Raw genomic sequence first — 26876 nt, 5'->3', positions numbered from 1 at the left:
AGTCAGAAGTCCTGGTTAGCTCTGCCAGTGTCTTGGTGTGGTGTTAGTATGGCTGAATGAAAACACATTGCTCAAACGTGTCACTTATGGAAAGAACATAGAGAAAATTTTCACGTTTTAGTAGGGCTTCATTCCTTAGGTATCAGTGTACCCTCAGAGCTGTGCATTAGTAGTTACTGCAGAAGCACAACACATAAATAATATCTATGGAATTTGTTTCATTTTGGAGTTGGTAGAAGAGCAGTGTCCCTCTAGTTTAGTGTATAAATAGAGTAGAAGAGGTTTGCGTGTTTGCACTTGAAAAGTTCCTTATCGTTACAGCATACGATTAAGGAAAAAACGGATTTATTTTCTCCCTCCCTGGTGCAGAGTTTTAGAATGTGGTTCTGATTGCTTGTGTTTTGCTGCTATTGCACAATTTTTACACAGTGCTGGAACTCACAGATGTATGTAATGAAACTTTAAAACTCTGTTGAGTTTTGGAAATGTTCACCTGTTCTAAAATAAAAAAAAGCCAGCCTACAGAGAATTTTAAAAATAGACCAAGTCCTCCAGGAATTCAATTACAGATGCCTGCCAGCTGCTTCCCCTGCCTGGGACCCACATTTCTAGTTTCTCTGTTCCTTTGGATGTTCCTTGCAGGGGAACAGCCCGTGTGACATGACTGATGAACAGAGAGATTGGAGAGAGAGATGCTTGGGTATGGACTCCCCTGCCATCCCTCCATCCCACCTGCTGCTCAGACTGTCCTTTCATAGTCACGATTTGAGCTGTGCGATTGTTGTACAATGTGGATACTGGCTGTGCGGCTACTGCTGGGACTAGCGCTTTATTCTCAAGCTATGTGCAATGACTTTTTGAAAAGCTTTTTATTTAGGCCCTGTAGCACTGCATCTTACAAAAAACATTATAAGAATCCCATCTTCTTGGATCTGTATTCTGGCTGAGTTCACAGGCACACATTACATCCCCCATTTGCTAAAACACTGAAGTGCAGACCCTGAGCAAAACTGCAGGCTTCATTTACACTGAAAATATATGCAGATTTTAATATATTTGCCCATAAATGCATATGCTAGATTCTCCCTTAATATGGACTCTGCCCTTAAGGCATTGTTTCCAAACTTGTAGTGCAGGGTCGGGGTGCGGGGGGGGAAATAAATCTGTGCTTACTTATTAAATTACATGTACTGTCTTTTGTTGTGTATCATCCTTTTTGGTCTGGTCGCAGATGATTCAGCTGTCCGGTTCCAGGAGAACATTTTCCAGCAGTGTTGTTTGGATGTAATCCTTTTTCTGGTATTGTCCTGTTTTACCCCCATAGGCTTTCTGAGCGTGTGTGCCCATCTGTGTGTGGCAGTGGCAGGAGCTTTCCATCCAGTCTAGCTGTCTGCAGGATCTCACTGGTTCTGTGCTGCCTCGCTCTCTTGGGTATCGTTTTACTCTTTGATTGGGAAGAATATGGTTTGAGGGTTTGTGGCAGAAATTCATTTAGTAATTCATAGGGGAGGAAAGTGGGGGAGGGGAGGGAAGGGAAATAATTCTTTGGTACAGAACAAGAATCCTCCAAGGACATAGTTACAGCATTTCTTGTTAAAGTACAACGTGTTTGTTTTCCAATCGTGTAGCAAATGCAGTGATTCTGTGGCTTAGGCTGTTGTGTACTTGACACACAGCTACGATGCTGGGGCAGATACAGCTGTTCTGAGCTGAGCAGTTCCCTGCTTCATGTCTGGTCCCACTGCTTTCAGGGGAAGCTGCTTGTTCACAGACAGGTGTTCACGTAACATGATGTTGCTGCCTGACAGCTGGAGACATGAAGTTGAATGCGATGTTTGATTTGAGGTTTCTCAGTGATTTTGATGCAGGGATCCCAACAGAACTGCGTTCAATTAAGAACCTGATCCATAGCTCTTAGATGTAACTATAGGATGGGCCTGCTTAGAGCGTACAGTGCTGCCCTGCATTAGGGCTCCCTAGACTAGCTCCACATTAACTTGTTGACTAATTTCAGTAGCAGCGTTGTGCAGCTTCTCTTTCTGGTGCTGTCTTTTCATGTTTTCATAGGTTCCCCTCTGTAGTGTTGCATGGATGCATGCATTGGCTCTCAGGAACTGAGTTTGGATTTGGTGTTAAAATCGAGCAGTTTGCTGTTTGATGCATAGATTAATTTTTTTTTCTTCGTAAGATTTTAAGTCAGGTTAAAGCTCAATGCTTCCAAATTTTCTTTTTAAAGGAACCCAATACCTGCATGCTAAATGTGATAAACCTGATGTCTGAGGAGCACAAGTGCACGCAGGAAGTCACTGGAGCTGACAGATTTCGAAGGGCTGTAGCTGGTTGTGTAAGCTACAAGCTCGGATGGTTTGATGTAATGCTGTTTCCAGACAGTGTTGGGATTGCATGTGCCAGTGCTGTGCGTTGCCAGACAGAAACCACAGCAATTCACCCTCAACATAATTACCACCTACAGCAAAGCTAGCAGCTTTTAAATGAGGAGGAGTGGGATTCTTTCCCTAGGAAAATGCCAAGGAGTTTATGTCTTGCTGTAAATCTACCTAATCTCTTCATTAGAAGGGTCAGAAATAGCAACAAACCTCAGCCAACATTGTACATAATGAAATATTTGTAAAATACTCTCTTTGATGTTAAACTGTAGCACAGGCAGAAGCCAGGAAAATCAGGTGGCACTTCTTACGATTCATACAGTGTTAGTGATGGATTTGGATGTGCAGCATAGCTTCTGTTACATGTGACGCTTTAATGTGCATTTTCAGTACCTCGTTTCCCTCTAACTGGATGCTAAGATTAGTAGTATTATAATTATAGCTCTAGCCACTTACAGGCTTCTTTTAGGTGCTTGTTTACTTAAAACACCCAGGAACGTTGTTAGAGGAGAAAAGGCCAAGTTAAAATTTTCTATTTAATTCTTTACTTCCTTTTCTAACCTAGTTTGCTAATTCCTCTCATTAATATATTAAGAATCAAATTGACTTATGACTATTGAGGTTGCTTGTGTGTGAATTGGGGGGGTGGGTTGTCCCTCATGGAGCTTAGACGGGCAAAACCAGATACGTGGCCTTTGATTGTTTTACTGTGCTGTTGGGAGCAAGAAGTCAGGGAAATGTTAGGTGGCTTCCTTTGTACCTGATCCAAACCCCACTAAAGACGGTGAAAAGGTTTCTAACACTATTAGAGCCATGATGGGATCACTCCTGTAGGCTGATGTCTGGATTCCTCTCCTTTGCATTAGCTCAGCAGCACAGAAGGATTGGTCATAGCAAGCAGGCAAGTAGTCCACCAGCAAACTGGTCTTCATTGATTTAGAGATTTCTCAGTCATGGCACCTGCTCCTCACTGTTAGAAAACTAAGGTAGTTGCAGTACAAATGTTGATGGGGAGAGCTTAGATCAAAACTAAGGATTATTTTTTGCCACTAACTCTGACCGTGTGTGGAGCTGAGCTCCCACACTGCTCTCAAATGAGCTGAGGGGGCCCTTGACGCCATGTTGCTCTCAAATCTGCCTACTTAGTTTGCAGATAGAATCTGTTACTTTGGCATTTATGTGGTCTATGTTATTCCTTCTTGTAATTATGGGCACAAAGAAAGTCTGATATAAAAAAAAAAAACATCTCTTGTGGCGCACATCTAGGATATTAGTCATTTGGGTGAAGAAAGCGTAGTTTTTACTTGTGCCACTCTTGCATTTGTACAGTGTATGCTATGAAGGCTGAAGATTCTGCTCTAGCAAAACCTTAGGGTGCCTTCAGTGCAGAATTTATTACGGTATATGGAAGCTCACCCACTATCAAAAACATTGGACAAAGTATAGAAGGAGTCTACTGTCCTCTGTTACAGGTCTGCAAAAAGTTGGAGGAATACATGTGATTTGGTTATGAAACACTGCAGGTATGCACATCTGTATTCAGCTGAACCTGATGAGCCGAATGCACCTGGCAGGCGCACCCATGTGCATCTGAGATCAGCTCCAACTTCTCTGCTTAGTTCTTAGCTTGTGACTAGCAGCTCCTCCAGCGCATCGTTGTTTAGCAGCTGTGCCTTATGAAAGTGTTTGACCAGTAGAGCTTTGCAATAGATACATCTGTCATCTTGTTGTAGAAGCATCTTAATTAGCAATGTTAAGAGCCAGCTATGAGAACCACATTCGATCCGTGTGAGCTCCTAGTTGTGGAATACTTTATATTATCATAAATCTCCTTGAGATGGATTTTTCATCCCCTGAAACATAACATCAGCCTCACCTGCACCTGAACTTCTTTTGTGTATAATTTAATGCCAGAAGCAGGAGAAAGTATCTCAAGTGATTTCCTGTGAACCTTTACTCTGGGTGAAGGAGGAGACAGCTGCATTCGCTTGTCTGAAAAATGGTTGACTGCTGGATCGATAGATCAGGTAGTTTGGTGGACAGGGGTGGATATCCTTTGCCATTATTAGACACAGTGATATGAAGCAGGTTTTCTTTTTAAATTGAGAGTGCCTGCCTGACAGGTAGAGTGGTATTTAGGCCAAAACATGGGCTTGCAGTGGTGAAGCCATGCTTGTCCAGCTAAGAAATCTATGGCATCTCTCACCTACTGGAGGCATTCAGTGCCTGACAGGCGCAATTAGCATCTCCCCACTAACACCCAGTGATCTTTGAAGGATGCAGGAACACGGTATGACATTTCATGTGAATAGTTGTCCTTTAATGTAGTCAGGTTGCATGATACTGTAAACCCTGTGGTAGATATTCACAGAGTAACGTGTACTGTTAAAGGGAAACTCTAAAAGAGAAAGCGTTTTGTAATCAATACTTGAGTTATTTTAACGCTGGTTGCATCTCCTGCCTGTGTTGTGTTGGCTCCAGCTCAGAGTCTAATTTAGGTAAAACTTTAGGCAGGAGGACAGTATTCTGAGACAAGCTGCCTGCCTGCAGGTCCTGTTAGCATCCCTGCAAGTGAGGGCCATTGCATCTTTCAGGAGTGGACCATAAATTAAGGCCCACAAGATCTAGCTGTTTCCTCTCGATCCTGCTTTTGTCTTTTGCTTTATGATGTAAAATTTGTATTCACATGTCAAGAAGCAGATCATCATGGTTATCTCGGAATTCATTGTTATTTTGCAGTGTTTTTATGAGACCAGTAGCCTAATGCTGCAGAGTTGTTTGTAATGTTTAGCTTCTACACCTAAAGCAGTGAGGTATCCATGGTAACTGTCTCGCCTGTACACTGTACCCCAGGCTGCCTTTTCACACAGGTCAGAGCACGCACATTCCCAGATACCGACTCAATTTAGTCTGCTTTAAACATCAGGTATTATTAAAAAGACACAACTCTGACTTTTTTTTTTTTTAATTGAATTTTGTATTTAATTAGCCATTTGAGCCTCTGCATTCTCCTAGTGAAAGCAATATAAAAAACCTTTGCCACTGTAAATAGGTCTGTTGGCCAGATCTATTCAAATTAAACCTGGGACTTGTGCTGAAGATGTTAAGGGCTTTGGAACAAGGAAATTCCAAATTAAAGTTTCTGCTTTGCCACCAAAGAATCGTCCTAGGGTGAAGTTTAAAATAACACAGTTTCATCTAGGTCCTCTGTCAGGTACTCAGTATACTCAGTTTCCTTTGATTTCTCTTGTAGTTGACGGCACTCCAGGATTAGACTCCAAAGATTATCCTCCTTCCTTCGTCATCTTCTTGTTGATTTGCAAAATACATGCTCATGGAAGCTTTGTTTTTATTCTAATCTACCATAATCTTTTGCTGTTGTCCGAGGTGCTTCTCTGCATGTAGCAAAGTCTGTGGAAAATTCTCTGCAAAACTGAGTGCTGTGTGTGGAGTTTTTTCACCTGCCTGCCTACTTCCACCTTAAGCTTGGCCTGTCCTTTTTTGACATAATTTTGCTTCATCTTGGTCTGTTCTGTCCATTCCAATACTTTTCTATAGTGAATCATCAGGTGTGTTTCTTTTGAGCGTTCAGGATAGTGATTTGAGTGTGAAGGAAGAGGCTCAACTTTTAACCAGATGCTTCTTTCCTCAATGCTCGCTTGCCCTTTTCCAATCTCCTCCAGAGCAGTTTTGGCAAACAACGAGGAGGCATGTTTACCAGAGTTACTGAGAGGGAGAAGCTACAAATCAAGTGTCACATGTATTATAACGTGTCATTGGTACAGCCAGGGGACAGGGAGGAAAAAGGCAAATTCTGAGGGGGGACAAGAAGGAAAAAAGAGGGAAGACAACAAAGCAAGAGAGACGAAATCCAGATCTTGTCCCGGTCTTGTACATAATTCCTTCAGTACTGTGTAAATCTGTCAAGCTTTTGGCCAAATCTCGGCAGCTCTGGGTGCCACAGCTAGGGTACTAATACTTGTTTCTGTGTATAGTGAATTTTAGGCCAGAGGAGGACATTAAGTATTTAGGCAGAGGCATCTACGTAAGTGACACTCAATCCTCAGCAGTCAAAAAGCCATTTCAATATCAAGTGGACTCACAGGGAGACAGAAAGGCGCTTAATATGTATAGGGAACCAATTTATGTAACAAAGTCATTGCAAAGTTGTAATTAATCAAGGCAACTAAATAATGGTGACATTCTGGGCAGTGTTATTTAGGGCTAAATGAGGGATCTGGTGTTCATAGGCTGTCATCAGAACTGAGAAGTCTGATGCTGTGGCTGTCTCTGCCATGCAAAGGCATTCTTTAGTGTCTTAGAGGATGAAGTATTTTGGACTCTGTTAGTACTAGAACAGAAAAATCATCTGCAGGGGCAGAAGGACAGGTTTAGAGAGTTACCTGGCCAATCAAGTGAGCATGGGTACCCAGGTCGACACCAACCGAATGCCTCACTGAAAAAGGGAGCCTAGAGCTTCTCTCTAGGAACCTGCCTTTTGTTCGAAAGCTGAGGTGTTTCTACCTGCCATGGTTTTTAATATAAACCAGTAGTATTTCGCTAAACAAAGATGAAGACAGATGAAATACAGACCTCCTTTATGTGAACCATCTTGGGACACAAAGACCGTGAAAATCAGCAAGAATTTTTCTCCATTGAGAATCTGGACATCTATGCCGTACCTTAATATCCAACAGACCTCTTGAGTATCTGGTATGACTTTTTTTTTAATAAACACACATGATAGAAATGGAAATCTTAATCATGTTTCCTCAGCTTACTAATTTTGGTAATGTACTCTCTTATTAGGGCAATTCTGGTTTTTGCCTGTTGAATATAGGGTTCTGGCTGATATTTTGGGTCACCGTAGTGCTCTGCTCTGGGTGTCCCATCATAAGAGATTTCATAAAGACAATTCTTCTCTTGAGTCTGCATTGCACCACACCAGTTTTTGGATCCAGTACAAATAGCTTTAGTACACTTCATGTTCTCTTTTAAACACATGTGGATTGCTAAAGAGGATCAGACCAGAGGATTAAGAGTGCTCTCTCTCTGTGTGGCCATCACCAGATGCTTCAGAAGGTCTAAGAATCCCCAATGTAGTCAGGGCTGAAGTTTTCTATTCTTCCTGAAGTCTTGGCGTAATCCTTAACAGTAAGATCATAAATCTGTGGCCCCTAAAGCATGACATTTTGTCTTCTTTCCCATAGTTGTTTTTTTAACATTTGTATTGTAATTGGGTTTGCTTCTTGTCTATAGAAATGCCCAAATCCTCTGTGAGTCTTGCTGAATTCTTGGCCTCCGTGACTTCCCATGGTAATAAGTTCTGCCATCTAATTATGTGTGGGCCAACAAGTATTTCTTTATCACTTTTTTGTTGACCATCTTTACATTCCATTAAAGGCCTTGTCTGGAGTGGAAGGGGAAATAGAAATTCCCACCATCCCCATCTCTTCACCATGTATACATTTCTGTATTGCTGTCGCATCTCTTCATCTCTTTTCCAAGGCAAACGATCTCAATCTTTAATATCACAGTTTTTCCATACCTGTGTGTGCTCCCAGCACTTCTCTCCAAGCCTTCTGGGAGAAGGCAACTTGGAGTACACACAGAACTTCAGATGAAACTGTGCCATTGAACTCACTTATGGCACAAACTTTGTCTAAACTGTTTCCTGCCCTATTCAGCCTTTTAACAAGGTTCGCACAGCTATATGCTAACTAATCATAGAATGGTTTGGGTTGGAAGAGACCTTAATGATCACCTAGTTCCACCCCTCTGCCATGGGCAGGGACACCTTCCACTAGACCAGGTTGCTCAAAGCCCCATCCAGCCTGGCCTTGAACACTTCCAGGGATGGGGTATCCACAGCTTCTCTGCGCAGCCTGTTCCAGTGTATCATCACCCTCATAGTGAAGAATTTCTTCCTTATATTTGGTCTAAATCTGCCCTCTTTCAGTTTAAAACCATTACCCCCTGTCCTATCACTACAGGCCCTTGTAGAAAGTTATTCTCCAGCTTTCTTGTAGGTCACCTTTAGGTACTGGAATGCTCCTAGAAGGTCTCCCTGGAGCCTTTTCTTCTCCAGGTTGAACAACCCTGACTCTCTCATCATGTCGTCATAGGAGAGGTGTTCCCAGCCCTCTGGTCATCTTCATGGCCCTCCTCTGGACCCGTTTCAACAGGTCTATATCCTTCTTAGGCTGGAGGCCCCAGAACTGGATGCAGGACTCCAGGTGGGCTCTTACCTAAGTGAGTGCATCAACAATGCTGCATTCAAAACAGAGGATTTTACTAATAATCAGAATAGCCTGAGCTGTGAAGCGTGTAGCTCCTAAGACTGTTGGTGGATTCTGTTTTGTATCCATTCAAAGCACTGTCTGGTTGACCTGCAGGTACAGTCTAATTTCCAGTTTGGAACTGTAAAGTTCATCTTAGTTTCCATAATGTCATTGAGCCCTAATGTTGGGATGTTGCATGGCATTTATTGGAGAGATATCATTAATGGGGTATCAGCACTCTTGAAACACAGTCAGAGGACCTTCAGAGCACGTTTTCTCTAGGCTCACCGTCAATCTGTGCCATACTTAACAGCTCTAAAGAAGCATATGACATTGTATTTCCATAGCTACATGCTGTGCATGTAGGAACATTCCAGTGATAATATATTTCTCCTTGGAAGCAATAGAAATTTAGGCATTATAATAGCAACAGCTTCATAATAAATGTGCACTAAAATATATTATGATGAAACAGCTACTGCACATGTGCAGCAATCTTATCTCAGACATAAATAACTCGGCAATTTTAGCAAATATTAAATATAAAGGGGCAATTTAATATTATGGGTGAACAGCTTGCATATTAAATTTTATATAAACATGAATCTGTCATTTAGTAGTGGGAATGTGAAAAGCTGAGACAGCCACATGAAAATGTGTCTTCATCTCTAACTTTGAACAGCTGATGAAATTTCAAGTAAATTTTTGACATATTTTCAACCAATTCTAGAGTTGCCTGAATTTGTTTTGGGTTTTTTTCCTGTTCAGCCCAGAAGAGAACTTTTTCTTGATCTCATAAAACTTGGCATTTAGAAATTGCTGTTGCTCTTAAAATAAGGTGACAGTTTAGAAGCTGTTGAGGTCTGGTATGACAGCTAATATACCTCTGAAAGTTATTAAAAACAAAATGTTACTCTCTTAATAACATTTCAGTTTCATTCAGCAATTTTGGCTAATAGAAACGGTTTATGAAACTTCTGCTGCAGTGTTATGCAGAGTCAGAATTATTTCCATGGCACTCTTCAAAGGATGTTATTAGGTTTGTTTGTTTGAACTGATGAAATCTTAGACTCCAATAGAGAAAGCTAATATTGGCCTCTAATTGAAGAGGGAAGATTGAGAACTGCTTTGAAAACAAAGAGGTTTTTCCTGATAGAAGATGCCTTCAAAAATCAGAATGTCTGCCTATGATTTGGAAGAGATGCTGTTACAAAAACTTCAGATTTTGCAAGAAAGACCAGCTCCAACACCAAGTCACTGCATTTTTGTGAATCACTAAGTAAAAGCCAGGAGATACCCTGACTGCCCCTGGATGGGTGCTTAGCCTGCTCACTTGTTAATGACATTAATGGGGGTTGAGGTAGCTTGGCCTAACCTAGTGCCTAAACTAAGACCTGATTCCTCATTCCTGGGGAATTATCCTGGCAAACGTGTTTTTTCCAGCCGCCTGAAGAATGCAGTGCACAGGTTAACCTAGAACCCAACTCTTCCACACAGCAGAGCAGCCTTTGCCAGAACAGAAGCAGAGCTCAGATCTTCAGTAACCTCGTTTTAGTTTTCAGATTGTCATTTCCCGTACTTTGTCAAAGGGTCCTTTCCTTCTATGATAGCCTTACCTCGTAATCCTGGATCACCATTGATTCTTAGCTGCTTGGGCTCTGTTGCTGGCAGTGGATGTGCTGATTTGCCTTTTGAGGAGATGTGGCGTTCTGCAAACGATGGCCCAGGGTCAGCAGCTGCATCCTTGCTGAGCATCAGTAGCAAGGATCCAAGCTCCTCTTAGCACTCAGGATCAACAGATCTGCTGGAAAAGGTTACTTAATATTTACTTGATATTTACCACCTCTGGCAGCCAAAGTGATGAGTCAGGCTCCTAAAAATAATGAAATTACTTTGATTTGGTTTCTTAATGATCAAAACCTCAACAACATATTTTGGTTGGTTTTGGCTTTTTCTTCTTGTTTCTCTGGCCTTCTGGCTCTGGCCGCACAGATTTCACATTTCCAAGTACTATTCCTGGGACCACGAACACTCGAAATTATGTGTGTGGGGGGTGTAGTTGGTTGTTTTTTTTGTTTGTTTGTTTTTCATGTGAATGTGAATTTTCATACAAGCACATAACTCTAAGTGCTAAGCTTAAAGTTCCAGCTATCATGAAAAGGGTAGTAGAATTGGGAGACTCAGTTAAGTTTACTGGAAACTTACTCAAACTACTACTTTTTTTAAAAAAACCAGCATGAATTATAAATCCTTCAAAGTTATCTCTGTCAAAATGGATAGCTAATAAAGACCAAGTGCTGGATTTGTGGTGTTGTCTAACTTTGCTCTACTTTTCTGTTAGTCTGAATGCCTCCTCATTTCATAGATACAGCCGAATCAGTGCGGTGGCTGGGAATTGTTCTCCTCTGCTTAGGAATGGAGGAAGATGATTTGTTTTCTTTGCCATGCTGTGCAGTGCAGAGAAAAGGAGACTCTGCTAATCACTGCAATTAGCGCTAAGGACATTTCATGCTGTATCTTGATCCTATCCAGGCTGCTGTGTGCTCATTTTGCAGCAAGGTGGATGCTAAGACTGTGTTTCCATATACAATTGGTAACACTGGCAGTTTAAACGTTCCTCTGGCCCTGAACATTTGGCTTCCTTTAGCTTGCTCCAGTTTTGCTGCATGGATAGGAGTTACTTAAGTGTGTGTTGACCAGCTGTTTTCCTTGGCAGTAGCCACAGTCTGTGCCAGACTCTAGGAGCATAAACTCACTTGGCCCAGCTTTGTATGTTGGCCTTTCAAGAATGTAGATTCAGGTCTTTCATTTTCAGCTGTTTTAAGGCCTGATTTTTTACAGTCTTCAGGCACCTAAAAATGCAAGTATACTTGGAGGTAGACACACACAGAGTTGGTTTGCTCCTTAATGCCTGAAGTGCAAGAAATCAGCAGTAATTCAGCATCTGTTTTCATCTAAGAATGCAAGGGACATTTCTCGGAAGCATCAGGCATGTTGGTCGCTTTGTCAGGCTAGTTCTTGGGGCACTGCAGCTGAGCTTGTTGGTTGTTGTCAAAAGCACATCTGTAGAGCATAGGACAGAATCTAGCAGTTTCATCTACTGAATGTTGTGCCGTTCAGGCAGGAATGAGTGTCATTAGAGGAAAAATGGTTGTTTTTGATGAGGGATTGTTTTGAGGCAAGGCATGCATCCTGTGATGATTTTGCAAGGTAGTACATACAGAGGATTAGCACTTTTTAATATCACTATTTTTTTTTCCGATAATACAGGCATACAAAGCAATTTTAGTGGAGTAATTAGTATTAGCTGGGCACATTTGTATATATTGGAAAAAGTGCTACAGGTGGCAGTTTAATGGCATTTCCACAGTGAAATCCCAAACCATGAAGTACTCATTTGGTATTGATATAATGCAGAACTTATGGCAAATCCATTTAAACATTTCCAGAGGCCTGTTAACCTGGATTGCAAAGTAATCCTGGTACCTGGTTTAGAAAATGTACATGTACCTTCAAACATAAGTGGTGACCTGAGTATCTGGAACACCTCAGAACAAATTCTGAACTTCTAATCTGTCTTCAGCAGTATTTACTAGTAGAAGAGGTTGAAGTTGAGAAATCAGTGGAACTAGTGGTAGATAAAAATAAGAAGGTGAAAAACTGAAATACAGAAGTGTCCCCTGAGCCCCTTTGAAAATCCTGAGCCATCAAGGGAAGATCCTAGCATATCTAATTCAAAATAGGATAGACAGTATGCCTGCAGTGCATCCCTTATCTAGTAAATCGGGTATCTCTAATGCTTTGGCTTTGAAGTTCAACATAATAGTAATATTGTGAAACAGAATAATGTAATGAAAATACTATTTGGCCACTTGTATTATTTTTCCCTAGCTACATGTTTCAGATTGCTCTTAAAACGTCAAAGCACAGTAGTACTCATAAGTATGCATTTGGAAATTAAGTGTCTGTTTTGGTAAATATTCACATTAGGACACTTAGGAGTGATTTTTTTCTTGCAAAGCGTGGGGAGTTCCACACAGAAATCCTGTTAACAAATAATAGGATTTGTGTGCATAACTCTCTGTGCATCACTTTGAAAGTTTACCCCCTGCAGCATAAGAGTTAGATAATTTTAGTCTTTGAAAATTATGCTTTTCAGATTTGGTCCTTTTGTACAATATGTTATTGATGGTGCAGTCATAAATGCTTCTGAATAACCATGATCAAACCTTACATTGTTTTCTTTCAGTGGTGGAGAACTTGGGTCATTATGTGTCTCAGTGCTTTGTTTTGTACTGGAGAAAGTTGCAAAGGAAAAACTACATAGGTGCAAACATAATGTGTTTTGTAAGAGCACAATTTATGACTACAGATGGAAACCACATAAACAAATGAGCAACAGGACAAGTGACAGATATTAACAGTAATACTTGCCTGCAACAAAGACCTGTTCTATATATACGAATGTATACATACATACGCAGAGACACCATATTTGGACCCCACCAAAAAAAAAAAAAGTGACAGCTAGTAATATTTTGTGGACCAGTAGTAAAATTTTATAACATACAAAATCAAACTGTATTTTTAAAATGTTGTCCTCTCAGTCTAAGTCTGAATGCCCCAATGCTGAGGTTTTCCCTAATCCAAACAGTTTTTCTTTTCTGCTGTATTCATAGTGGGAACACCTTTTAGATATATTGCCAAAAAATAAATCTTTCAGGTGACACTTCCCTGAGTTTCTTCAGGGTGCAAAATTGGACAGTTACCAGGCAAAAACTCGTTTTCTTGCAATGTGTCCAGTATTCTTTTCACTATCCATATTGAAAATAGACTGGCAATAGCATTTGTTTTGCAATATTTTGGCACTTAAGCTTCCAGCTTTCTATGGAACCTGGAGCTGAAAATGAAAGAAGTATTGAAAGACTTCTAAAAAAATGAGCTACTTCTTTAAACCACTTTAGTTTGGTTTTAGAGAAGGGTCATGCTTGTGGTTATTTTATCTGAACCTGTTAATGAATCTCTGCACTAGTTACAACCTCAGGTTTAGCAGTTAGCGTTTGTGATGTGGGCATTTTGTATTAAGTGGGATTAATACCAGATTTATGTAGGATTGAACAATGGCACATTTAAAATGTGGAGCGTCTCTGCCTAATGAGAGACAGCTGAGAGGTGTGGGTGGCCAGTTCCTGCTCTCCTAGGAGAACTGTCATGAAGTCTGGTGCATATTTTGTTTTCTTCTTTTTAGAGTTGTATAAAAACTTTTGCCAGGCAAGTACGTGTGTGCTCCTTCTCCTACTGAAGTTGCTGGCAAATCTCCTGTTGATTTTAGTGGAAGCAGAGCTGGACACCAGCTGGACCCAACCTCATATTTAAAAGTGCTTTTCCCCTGAGGTGAATAAATGTCTCGATGTGCAGAGAACTCTGCTGTTGGGTGTCATATTTTATTCGTGAAAATATATCAGTTTCAACTATCAGTTGGCTATGAAAACATCTTGTTGCAAAAAGATCAAAACCAGGAAAAAGCTCACTCTGTGTAAAAACAAACAAACGCCCCCCCAAAACAAACAACCTCCCCCAATGCGCAAGCCCCCTGGAAGCTGCTGGCATCATGAAGACAGAAATTTTCCACTTTGTGGACGTAGTAGGAGTCAAGACGCTGGGGCTCTCTTCCAAGCTTGTGCTTGTGCAATGCTGTGCATGTGGTAGCTCTGTGCCTCCGTTGATCCATTTTGGAGATGAGAAGATGTCTGTGCCATCTTACATTTCAAGAGCAGGTTGAATCATAATTTAAAAGGTTATAAAACTTGCATACTAGGTATCTTCCCAGAAGCCACTTGCGCAAAACTTATCCTTCCTCTAGCACGTTTAGTCTCCAAAGGAAATAAGGGAACAAAATAATGTGAAAATGGGTGAAAACCAACAAAAAATCATCCTGACACAGACACTCAGTCCAAGCAGAATAGAAATTTCATTTATAAATGGTGAGAAGAAACTTGTGGAAGTAGATGTTTTTAACTAGCCTTCATAGAAAGCCAGGCTTCTAACCTCATCTATATTTACTACAGGAAAAAGTGGCATGATGTCTTCATAGATTATGTGAGATGACATATTTTTGTCACCAGGCTTGTTCTCCTAATGTAGACCACAAGATCTTCAAATAGTTTCTGTCTGAGAAGCCACCTAGTCGTGATTTAGTAACTGTCAGCAACAGAGACTATCACACCTCTTCTTAAGCTGTTCCAGGAGCTAAATGCCGTTACTGTTATATAAAATAAAAATAAAATTCATAACCCACAAACTGGAAACCCCAGCCTCCTCTACCTCCTCTCTTGCTGAAGTTCTATGTCTTCAGCTTCTTACCAGTGTGTCTTACACCTTCATCTTGTAGACTGAATTCATCCTTTATCGGATTTCTCGTCTAGATAATCTGAAATGGAGTTTGTGAAGTTCAGGTTTAGACTGATAAGCTGAGTAAATTGAAAACCTTGAATTTCTGATGAGAAGGGATGTTTTATTCTTTAATCACTCTTGTGGACCTTCTTCAAACCTGATCCAATTTGTCAGCGTTCTTCTTGAACTGTGCATACCAATGTGTGATGCACTATTCCTACAGTAACATGTCCCTGCATGTATAGAAGTAAGATAGTCTTACGAATCCTTCATAATTGCTCATGCTATTCTTCCCAGAATTGTGTGATTTGGAGAGTTGTCATTTTTTTGTGTGTTCAGCATTTTATTGGTATTATGCCTATAACTAGATGTACAGAATTTTGGACATAATGAGGCTCATATTGTTTCCTTCTAGTCAGTTAAATAAATGACACCTAAATTGTTACTGGTGACTGGACCTCATCCCCTTTTCTTCTTGTGTCCTTTCTAAAGGCTATTAATAATTATTTCCTGTATTCTTCCATTTCATTGAAAAAACAAATCAGGCAGACAATAAATATTTTGTGGGGTTGCCCATTAGAAACCCATGCACTCACTTATGATTTCTTGCTTTAATCAGAAATTTTGCCTTACGGGATTATGTCACACCATCAGTTTACCAAGCTTTGTGAATAAAAGTGAGATTTTTTTATCATTTGCAAAACAGAGAAGAACAGGAGTTTGAGACGGTCTATTTTTCTTAAACTGGTGTTAAGGCAATTATAACAACATGATGCCAGTATTATAACTGCTGCTGATTTGTAGCAGCTTCCTTTAATTTTGTCTTAATAGAGCTCAAAGTCAGCCATTCCTTAGTTTTTTCCCAGAACTAGTATCCCAAACTCCCATGTACTATAAGCGTGTCATTGCACATTAGATTTCTCCCAGTTCTCTGGAATTTTGTTTCTGTTCCAAAGTTTCTGAAAACCTGTATTAGCAGATCAGAGATTCCAGTCAGCTCCTCTTTTATGGACTGTGAGTTATTAAAATCTGAAGATTTAATATGCCTAACTTTCATGCGTCCTCCTGGGTTAATACTGGAATATATGCAGAAGATCACCCACTGAATCATAGAAACATCTGATGGATGTGGCTGTCTTTTCTGTGTTATCACTGATAATCTGAGCCTTTCCACTTCATTATTTTAACATAAAGTGACAACCAAAAGAGATCACCAGATCATCTAGTTCAGCCTTCCGAACATCATGAATATCGTTCCAATTCCTTAAGAAAAGTGCAAAGTTATATAAGACAGGACAAATAATTTTTGACAGTGTTACACGGTGAGGTTGTGCTGAAGCAGATATCCATTATAAGCCCTACATACGTTTCTCAGCCGTTGCTTTCCCACGCTGAACACCCCATTCTTATGTGGAGCCAGCCTTTTGCAGGCATGGAGGAAGAAAGTGAATATACCGTTGTATTAAGGCATTTAAATAGAGTTTAAAGACCAACTAGTATAATGAAATACAGAGTGAGAGGACATGATTTGTTTGTGTCTACATGTTCCTATTGGAATAATTTTTCCCTATTGGAAACTTCTGTCTGTCAATCGCTAGCTATTTAAAACTGCGACAACAATAACCAGTTGTTGCTTTCTTGTGTCCTCAGTCTTTATCCTAGCTTTTGTTACAGACAATACAGTGGTATTCATGGATAACAATAAGACTGTTATATTTCATTGTGTTTTTTTCCAAAGCTATACAACGTTCTAGCCATTATAGAAGGATTACAGTCAGCTGAGTGATGTTTACATGACATTTCCATACCCTAATAAGAGGTATAAAAGAAGGTGTATTGTAGCTAGCAAGGGAGAGATTTGGCTTGCAAGGTCAGGGTTTCTGCCACGTGTAGAAACCGAGTCAAGAAAGACAACAGTGTGCTTGCCTCGTGTGCTTTTATTTTTGGCCTCTGCTTCAGTAATGCGAGTGTCAGTAATAGTTGCTGCAAACTGCTTATTCGTGGTACTGCTGCAATCACTTGCTTTTGGGCAATATTAATTTTGTGGCTGTACTAAGTTAGGAAACTGTTTATGAGGACATCGATGGCTTGGCTGTCTCACTTGTCCTGGCAGCAGTTTGTCTTGTCCACGTGATGGGGCTGTTCTTGACTATGTTCTCTGATATTCCTGTAAAAGCACATCTAGACACCTACCCCAGCAGAATTGGCACTCTTTCTGGGAGCAGGGTCTTTACAGCATTTTCTAGCATGGTGTCTCACACAGTTGCCTGCTGGAGGTTACAGGTGTTTCTGATACATTGCATGAGCATTGGCGTGTTTCTCAGGTCTGGTTCATGCTGCTGGGTGCTTCTGCTCTCCAAGTGGCCGCTGATTTCAGAAGGCTCAGGGAAGTTATATGGCTACCGAAGGTCACTACAAAGGGGATGGAGATCCCAAGCTTGCATATACGTGGACCGAGTCTGAGGGCATGTTTTTGGCACAGCTGTCGGGCAAGGCAGAGGTTCCGTCACATTCCTGTGTTTCAAACATGATGTCCTTGACTTTTGATACTTTGGCTTCCGAGAACTCTAAGTATTGTCTGGATTCGTGGGAGATTGAGAGACAGATGGAGGGAGTGAAAAACAGCAGGAATGTTAATAATTAAGACTTGCTCCTTGGGACAAGAAGTGAAATCCATGCCTTAGTTTGGGTATGGGTGGAGCCGGATTGCCTTTTCTTTGAAAGTCACAAGGCAGGAAGAAGATCTGAGATGTGCCAACACTTACTCGCTTCCACGCAGTAAGACCGAAGTGCAAAATCATTCATTTTATTAGTCAAATGCTATTTCATGATCTAAAACATTCCTCCTGATAAAATAAAGGCTGCTTTGATTGAACAATTGAACTTGTGACCATGGGTATTATTCTTAACTATAATGAGATGACTTTTGGTGTTTCTTCTGTACTGTGGCTGTTTATATGATTTACTGTGTCACTCTGTTGATCGTCAACAGACTACATAGATTGCTGGTTGAGGGTGTTGCCTCAAGCTTGAGTTGTTAATGAAGTAGTATGGCAAATGCCAGCCTTTCTGATTAAAAGATCTTGTCTCAATGCAGTGCACATTCTGCATTGGGTCCTAGTCTGGAGTTAGGAAGGGTTTCAGCTCTCTGATCCTATTTGTGTGATACAGTTTTACAATTGTGTGATAGATATGCCTGAGAAAGTTTGAAAAGGGACTTTATCCTGGTTCTTAGTCCATGTTTATCAGCTCTCATGGGAACTTTTTTCTCTTCAATAACACATTTGTTTTCTTCAGAAGATGAGGGAGAGGTTCACTTTCCTCTAAGACACTGGAGTTTGGTCACAGGTAGAGGCAGGATGTTGAGCAGGAGGAGCTGCTGCACTTAGCCATCTCAAAATCTCTTATGAACTTGGTTGTTGTACCTTGTCCATACATGCAGGGTTGAACTCCATCACAAACTAGGCTGGGAAGAAATCTCTCTCTATAAATCCTGAGAGACTTCTGGTTATTTGTCATCCTCTGTAGTGTAGAGCATGGTTGCTTAAGCTCACCTGGGAAGTCCACCTAATAAATTCCCTGGCATCACAGGTGTGTAGGTGATGCCTTTTCTTTTTCTTGCAGCAACTGTATTTATGGCTTTTGATATTTTACTATAGGCCTTGCACATTCATTGGCCAGTTGAGGGAGCTCTGTATAGACTATTATAAAATGAAAACATCAAAATACAAGAAATAGGAAGGAATGGTTGTTTTGTGTTGTCAGGCTGCACAGAGAATACTGCATTCTGGCACTTGTTGGAGTTGGACAACCTCCTTGTCCTAGAGGTCCACGAAGCAGTGAAGCTCCACTGTGGCATGTAGTTGCTCTTGGAAATACTGCTAAGTTAAGACAAGTGGGAGTGTGAGTACTGCTTCTTGAAGTGTTTCTGGAGCTTGCTTCCCCACTACTTGCTGTATGTAGTGGCCACAGAGATGTTGCAGTTGAAAGTTGACTGCTGCGCTAATGTTTATGCAGAGATGAGCTGCATAGTACTGAGCTTGCTTCTGGTGCACATGTTTTTAAGAACTGTTTTTCATTAAAACCACTAAATGACTAAAAGTAAAGAAGAAGTCATCTCGTTCTGCTGGCAAGCTGTTGAAATGAGCAATTTTTCCCCTTCTTGGTAATCATCAGAGACGTTGCCATACTTTTTTCTTTATAAAATCTTAGGTTACACATACACCTGCAGTTGCTGTGTCACCTACTGCCTCTGTAAAGCTGAATGTTGACTGCAGGTGTTCCCAGGAGACTGAAGGCAAAATTGAAACGTGAAGTAGTTGATACCCCTCACTCTTAAGTCAATGTGTGTTGTGTTGTGGAACGTAGGCAAAATGAAAGGGGAGATCTTTAGAGAGCTGCATGCAAATTTTGACTGGTTGTGATTTTGGAAGTAAAGGAACAAGGAGATACAGAGAATGCTTTTTAAGCTACTCTATCAAATGTCATATCTCTGTTTTAATATTTCATGTGATGTGGCTTCTTTCAGATGATCAGCTGGATTATCTGAGATCAGAGAAAAGGGAGTGATTCTACTCAGCTGCAGAAAATAGGATGAAAGTAGTGCCATGGCAGGGTAGGGCACAAAGACTGACTGCAGAGCATTGGCACTTTGTAGAATTTGTTTCAATATACACATCTTACTTTAGCCAGTAAAAAGTTATTGAGATAGAGATATTTGATTTATAATCAATTTTAAAAGAAACTTCAAAGAAGGTTTATACAAGAGTATTTTAGAATTCTTCCCATGAGATTTGTTAGATAAGACCATTAGGTGTTTGTTTTCTGGAAACATTTACTGTTTGTATGCTTACTAATTAACACGGAAAGACTTAATAAATTTTGTATCTATGTTAAACACCTTGCTTTTCAAACAAAGGAAGTTGACCACAACTCTGATTTCTTCTATTTTTATCGTTCTCTTAAAGGGCAACACTTTAAGGAAAATACTCCTACATCGCTACTTTAAAGGAGAATATGGAAGTGGTATGAATGGGCCTCTGTCTGCCAGCTACAGCAAAACTGCACAAGTGGGAGGTAAATCCACACAGATCATTTAAAGAGCATGAAATTGGCAGCACCATTTTTTTTCTAATAGGCACGTTGGAAGTGCTGCAGGGATTCAGTCAATAAATAAACCAAACACATTCTGTAACCAGTTAGAAGAAGGGTAATATCAGACTTTTCATATTTTTAAGTTGCATGGACTTGTCTCAGATGGCTGGTGTGCATTTTGTGGTACAGAAGTAGAGACTTTCCTCATGCTCCCCAGTCAATCATTCAATTTAGGTCACATTTGTAATACCATTTTAATTTGCCGGTAAATCCATCTCCAGAAATCCAGCAAAGCACAAAGCATCTGAACAAAGATGTTGCTGTTTCTAGAAACTAACAAAATTTTTTAAATTCTGGATCCTTTACTGGTATATGAATTAAAAAAAAAAAAAAAGATATAAGGAAAAGCATCTCACAAAGATACTGACTAGCCAATGGAATAGATTTCCTTGAGAGGTTGCAGAATATGTCAGTTCTCATTACAACTTCACTGGACAAGCCTCTGATGAACTTGCTCTGACTACCATGAGCAGGAAGTTTGAGTAGGTGATCTCTGTAGGTCCCTTATAACCTGTTTTTTTGCCTGATTCTACTACTGTAGGGTGGTTTTTAAGAAAACCCAAAATAACGTATGTCATAGGAAATGGGGTAGAAGCTAGGTATAGAGCCGGGCCCAAATACTCGCCATTGCATTTTCAGACTGTGTTAAAGGGATGCCCAGATTAGCAGGCATTTCCAAATGTTGCCCAGCTGATCCTCTTCGACTGTTTCAGTGTAGACACTGGAAATATTTGCAGTTTTAATGTCCTGTACACCAATTTTTTTCTCCCCAACAAACAGGAAAGTAAAGATTTACTATTTTTTTAGTTCTCTTGTCTAAAAGGTGTGTGTATGTATGTATGTGTGTGTATGGCTTCATCACAAAGTCTGAACCATTTCAATCACTTTCATCAAAGCAGTACTGACTGATTAAAGCAGTACTATGTTTTTCCTAAGGAAGCAGATGGAGTTACATCTATATTAAAGTAAGTATAGGAGGGAATATGGCAATCTGTGATAATAAAAGATGATTGGTTTAATAAGCTAATACAATTGAACAAAATTCCTTAAAAATGCAGCTTTAATTTGGATTAACTCAAGTCTCTATTCTTAAAGAACATCATTGTGATGTTAATGGTCTAGGAGTTATAACAGCAAAAGCATATAGCTAGGAAGTCATACTCGTAACCAGAGTGCATTTACTGGTACACAACCTTTGTGTAGATTATGCCTGAGACTGAAAAGCAGATTTAAAAGTAGTCTCAGAGCACTGACTATACACACAGCTTAGTGTATGCAGCAGTGCAATTAAAGAAGGGATCTGGTGGACAAATCTGTGTCATTTCCAACTTCTTCATTGTCTGAATATCACGACAGAACAGTGGTTCGAGGTTTTGTTTTATTTCTTATTCTTGGAGCCAAACATTGCAGTTTTACACAAAAATCTTCTTTGTATCAAGGGGAATTTTGCATCAAACAGAATTTCATTTTCATATACATATGTGAAACAAACATGAATTGTATGTGTTTGTGTAATTTGCAGGCGGATTTTCAGGACAAGACTCAGATAAGTCTGGGGTAACAATGTGTGATATTCAGTGCCTTCTGGATAAAGAAGGTGCATCAGAACTAGTCATAGATGTTATAGTAAACACCAAAAACGACAGAATTTTCTCAGAAGGCATTTTGCTTGGTATTGCATTGCTCGAAGGTGGAAATACACAAACACAGGTACTTATTTACTTATTCATATATTGATTTTCAAATGCATGTAGTCTGGAGACAAATAAAAAGAACCTTTTTGCCGTGAGTTCTGTGAAAATTTTATTAGTATAATAAGTGTCCCTATAATACAAATGTAAATATGCCCTGTTACTATGCAATATCTGATAGTGTAGACTCTTAACAGAATACAACATTTTTTAACTGTCCCCTTCTGTGTAGTACAGTGCTTCTTTTAATCTGGTCTTTGCCATACAAGCATTATTTCCAGTTATTTCGTATCTCTCTTTGCAAAATTAAAAATTACAATACTTTCAAGTTTATAATAGCAAAAAAAAAAAAAGTTTTTTTTTGAAATGTCTAGGAACATTAATCAAAATCTCCAAAGAGAGAAAAACTGTCCATTTGAGAAGACCAGTACCCCATTCCATAGAAGATAACTGCTTTAAACTATGGATTCTAGTTTTTGTGGATGATAGCCCTCTCACTCAACTTTAGTCAAATAAGATTATTGTTTATTCTTACTCTATGATCAGCAAAGATATCATGAGAGGGGCGAGGTGGTGTGAATCTCTCCCTGCATATCTCAGCATTGCCTATGAAGGGAGCCTGAGTTACCAACTTACACCTCATTGCAAGACTATAAAAGTCAGATGAGAGGAATCACTTCTTGTATCTTTGTCCTGTAAAAAAGATAAAGATTTATGTGACCCTCAGAGAGTGTCCAGAAAATGTTAAAGAAGGGAAATTTTCTTGCAGCGTTCTAAAATGAATTGTTAGGGGCTGTAAAAGGCTATTACTTTAAGATTGATTTTGTGAACTGTTGAAAATTAGACTCAGCCAGCTTGACAGTAATACTAAGAGACTGGACATAATAACCTAAAATATCAATTTCCATTCTGTGTAAAGTACAAAGAATGTATACAGTCTAAGCTATAGTATTACACGTTCATGATTCCCCTTATTGTTACATAATAACAGTTACTTTTCACTATTATTTATAGATGGAATATTATAACTCTAGAATGCCTGGAGAAATGGAGAGTGTCACCAAGTAATTTAACTTTAGGTGTAATATGGTGACATTTTAAAGATTGCAAATAGCAGTGTTCACTGGTTTATCCAAATTTTAAAATGTTATCATCAATCTTTGTTAGCAGCCTTGTATATCACTTTTTGAAAGAACGGGTCAGGCAGTGACTGATGTTTGTTTTATGTAAGTGAAGTAATTATTCATCATTTGTTTCATAAAAAATAGTGTATTTTTGTATTTATTCTTCTTAGAAGATGATTGATATCTAAAGAATATTTTTTTTTGCAGTATTCGACTTACCAGCAACTGAAGGAGCAAAAAAAATCAGAAAAATTCTTTAAAGTCCTGTATGACCGCATGAAAGCTGCTCAGCAGGAGATACGATCAACAGTGACAGTGAACACAATTGATTTGGGGAGCAAAAAGAAAGATGATGATAGTGACCTGACTATATCTGTTCCCAAAAAGAGAGGTAAAGACGCAGCCATGTAAACAAGGGCAGAAGTACATTATATTCAATCCACGTGTACTGCACCACTGATACTATGCTGCATTGATCAATAAGCTTTACTATTAATCATTGCTAATTTGCATCTTCTGCCTGTTTTTCTCGAAATTATACGCCACCTCTTAAGCTGGTTTAAAGGAATTACCTTTGATGAAATCAGTGAAGCTATGCCACTTAATGCCAGCAGAAGATATAGAGCCATATTTTTAGAGAAGCAGAAGTAGAGGCTGCTGCTAATGGGGCTATTTCACAAGAGCAAGCGCAGAAACCGATTTCCCACCCTGTGGTCCTTCCATTGTTCTCATCATTTATTGTATATGGGAGAGAAATAGTAGGGCTTTTTGTTTTAATGTTCTGTTTCACTCTGGTTTGTGGTTTAATTGGAACATGCTATCCCGGCATGAATGTTGCTTTGATATTCTTTGTAAGTTGCCTAGAGGTCTTTGAAGAGTTAGGCACCAACAAAGAAAAACTTGCATTCATTATTATTGTTTTCTTATTGTTTAATCGGATGAGGAGAAAGAGTTTCAAAAATGAAGGAAAATTATCTTGTTTTCAGTAAAGGATTCAACCCTGCATCTGAAAGAGGGTATGAAAGGGCAGTTGACAGAAGCATCTTCAGCAACGTCCAAGGCTTACTCTGTGTATAGAAGAGAAATGGACCCAGAAATAGATCTTATGGGCTCAGGAACAGATGCTGCAAATGCAGAAGAGAAGTCCACAGAAGAAGCAATCATGAGCCCTGCCATAGCAATCATGCAGCCAATATTGAGATTTCTTCAGTTGCTGTGCGAGAACCACAACCGAGAGCTCCAGGTAAAGTGATTTTGAGCTGAGCTTCAAAAGAAGTATTACAGGAGCTGGAACTTCATAAGGGAAGAAAAACACACCTGTGCCTGCCTCCTATTACAGAATAGGGGTGTCTAAAATGTTCTTCTTTTGGTCCAAGTCGTAAAATAACCCTTTTCAAGAATGGCTTCCAAGATGTGGTTGAGCTCATGTTTATGTCCTCAGAATTCCTTGGGACCACAGCTTAGCCACATGGAATTGAGATCTGTCTAAATGTCCCTAGTAGTATGGTTTCTGTGCACAAATGGTGAATTGCTTACCATGGGCTTGGAGACCACAGGAAGTTTCTGGGCAAAGTTTGCGTACTGCTCTTTTCCCTGGGCATTATGATTGGAGGCTTTAAGATGCTTCATGTGTCCCTGTTATAAATCAGTTCCTCTGGTAGAAATTACTGTCCCCATAGCAACCTTTGCAAAATAAATTTCCTGCAAACATCCCTCAGTGCTGTGTCCAGCAGCCTCCCTTAGAGCAGAGTTAAGGGTGGTTTGAACTAAGCTACCGTTCTGGACTGACACTGCCAAGGAGCAGTCGTAATGTGCCACTATGCCTGCTCTGCTGGGGGTTGAGAAGCTTCCAAGAGAAGGGTTGTAATAAAAAGATTGAGAGGGTATATATGCAGAACATATATAAGACATTTAAGGCCAGCGTGCATGTTTTCAAAATTCATTTTTCTAAGCCCTTCTTTCTTTACTGATCTAATCAGATAGAGGTTCTCAACTGCTGCACTAAGACATAATATATTTTCTACAGTACCTAAAGTACGCTGGTCATATGGTCATAAATTGTTCGCTTTAATATTTTCATGAAAAAGACTGTGTGTTTGACTTGACTCTCTTGTCTTTTTGTTATTCCTTTTCTCCATTCACCAGAATTTTTTAAGACATCAGAACAATAAAACAAATTACAACCTGGTTTGTGAGACCCTTCAGTTTTTGGACTGTATCTGTGGAAGTACAACAGGTGGACTGGGCCTATTGGGGCTTTACATAAATGAGAGGAATGTGGCTCTTGTGAACCAGACGCTGGAAAGCTTGACTGAATATTGCCAAGGTCCATGCCATGAAAATCAGGTAGGGCTCAAATAACTTGTGGATGCAGAAGAATATGCCTGGATGTATGGTAACTGTGTGTTTATTGTAAACCATTCAGTGTTCTTAACAACATGAATTCACTTGTAATTGCTATGACCTAGTCTTAAAGCGTTTCAAACTTTCATGAGGCCTGAGCTATGCTTTTATGTCAGAGCGCAATATAGTTTCTTCCTGTAGTATGTCCACGACTGTCCTGGGTTTCCAGTATTTTTGGAGAGAGTTTAATGTATTATATCAGTGGGTCCATGACTCAAACCTCACCTTGCAAGACTGGATTTTGAGTCATAGTTGTGGAAGTACATTGAAAACATAATCTTGTTTTCTTCATTGTCATAAAATTTGTCTTTGCTGGTGTTTGTATAGGTTGCTAGAATTTACTTTCCTTACTTCACGTAACTTCCACAAAGTTTCACTTAGGATCTTGCTATACTGCTTGCCAGCATCTTCAGTTGTGATATCAATACTGAAATGGACAAGACTGAAAATCACATTTCTAATCTTCTGCACCTTGCTTGATGCAGTCTTTTCAAGTCATATAGCTGTGACTTTGGGTAGATTCCTCTATAGAGCCCAGCTGAGGTAGTATAGAAAGGTAAAGAATGCAGTTACATGCTGCTGTGTTTTACCTGAAGAGAACTGTAATGAAGTTGTCACAGTGGATGAAATTGCAGAATTTTTACTATGGATTAGCAATGGGAATATTGTGGTGAGTGAAATTACAAATGTTATCTATTCTTGAGATTAGAAATATCAGAAGAAATACATGCAGTATTAATGCTACTTCATTAACATGCACAAATGAAGTGCAGAGTGCTTCTGTTGCTGTTACTGATAATCAACAGCCTTTACTTAATACTTTAAAAACAAACAAACAAATCCTTTAGTGGACTAAATTTTGAACAGTCACATTTGATTCACTAATGGGTGGGGGAAAAAAAATCTGTAAAAAAAGTAATAATTACAGGACTGGAGATGGAACAAAAAAAATCTGTTTCAAGTTAACTTGTTCTCCAACAAGTTTACTTGAGGAACACTGATAGTGAAAGGGAACAATTAGTTACACTTTATTACTTAGACCTACCTGCTGGGAAGTCCTCGGGATTTGTTATGCTTGTTTAGACCGACTCCAAGTCTGAGTCATTGTATTTCATAGACAAATGCTCCACACTCTCATTTTCATTTTTTCCTCTCTGTCTTTCTGGAAAATTTTTCCTGTCCTATTGTCCTATAAACTTGTTAGAAAAACATACCATAGGCTTGTATAACTGACACTTATTTACAAGGCTGTAAAAGCGTTTGGGAAATACCATTGGTCATAATAACAGTTTTGAATTCCATGACCACAAATGTCCTCCTGTGCAGGACGTGTCAAGATGCATGTAGAAAACCTTAATCTTTGTAAACACTTCATGCTATAACAGCAATATTAATGGTGCTTGCTGAACGCAAATTAAGAATTTGACTGCAAATTTGATTGTA

The 26876-nt window shown here is 39.6% G+C and overlaps 1 protein-coding gene across 3 annotated transcripts in view; it reads left to right on the top strand.

Annotated features, from left to right (window-relative positions):
* ITPR2 (inositol 1,4,5-trisphosphate receptor type 2) overlaps nt 1-26876 on the top strand; it is a 278837-nt gene that overhangs the window by 173968 nt on the left and 77993 nt on the right. For all 3 annotated transcript variants that reach the window (XM_071816102.1, XM_065845412.2, XM_065845403.2), the window contains 5 exons: nt 20029-20137; nt 21738-21925; nt 23238-23421; nt 24017-24273; nt 25176-25376. In XM_071816102.1, coding sequence (XP_071672203.1) covers nt 20029-20137; nt 21738-21925; nt 23238-23421; nt 24017-24273; nt 25176-25376 — 939 coding nt within the window. The remainder of the gene's footprint in view (nt 1-20028; nt 20138-21737; nt 21926-23237; nt 23422-24016; nt 24274-25175; nt 25377-26876) is intronic.

This window comes from Patagioenas fasciata, chromosome 1, assembly GCF_037038585.1.
Source record: "Patagioenas fasciata isolate bPatFas1 chromosome 1, bPatFas1.hap1, whole genome shotgun sequence".
Lineage (NCBI taxonomy): Eukaryota > Metazoa > Chordata > Aves > Columbiformes > Columbidae > Patagioenas > Patagioenas fasciata.
Note: the sequence above shows the minus strand (reverse complement) of the source record. Positions and strands in the feature narration are given on the sequence as shown.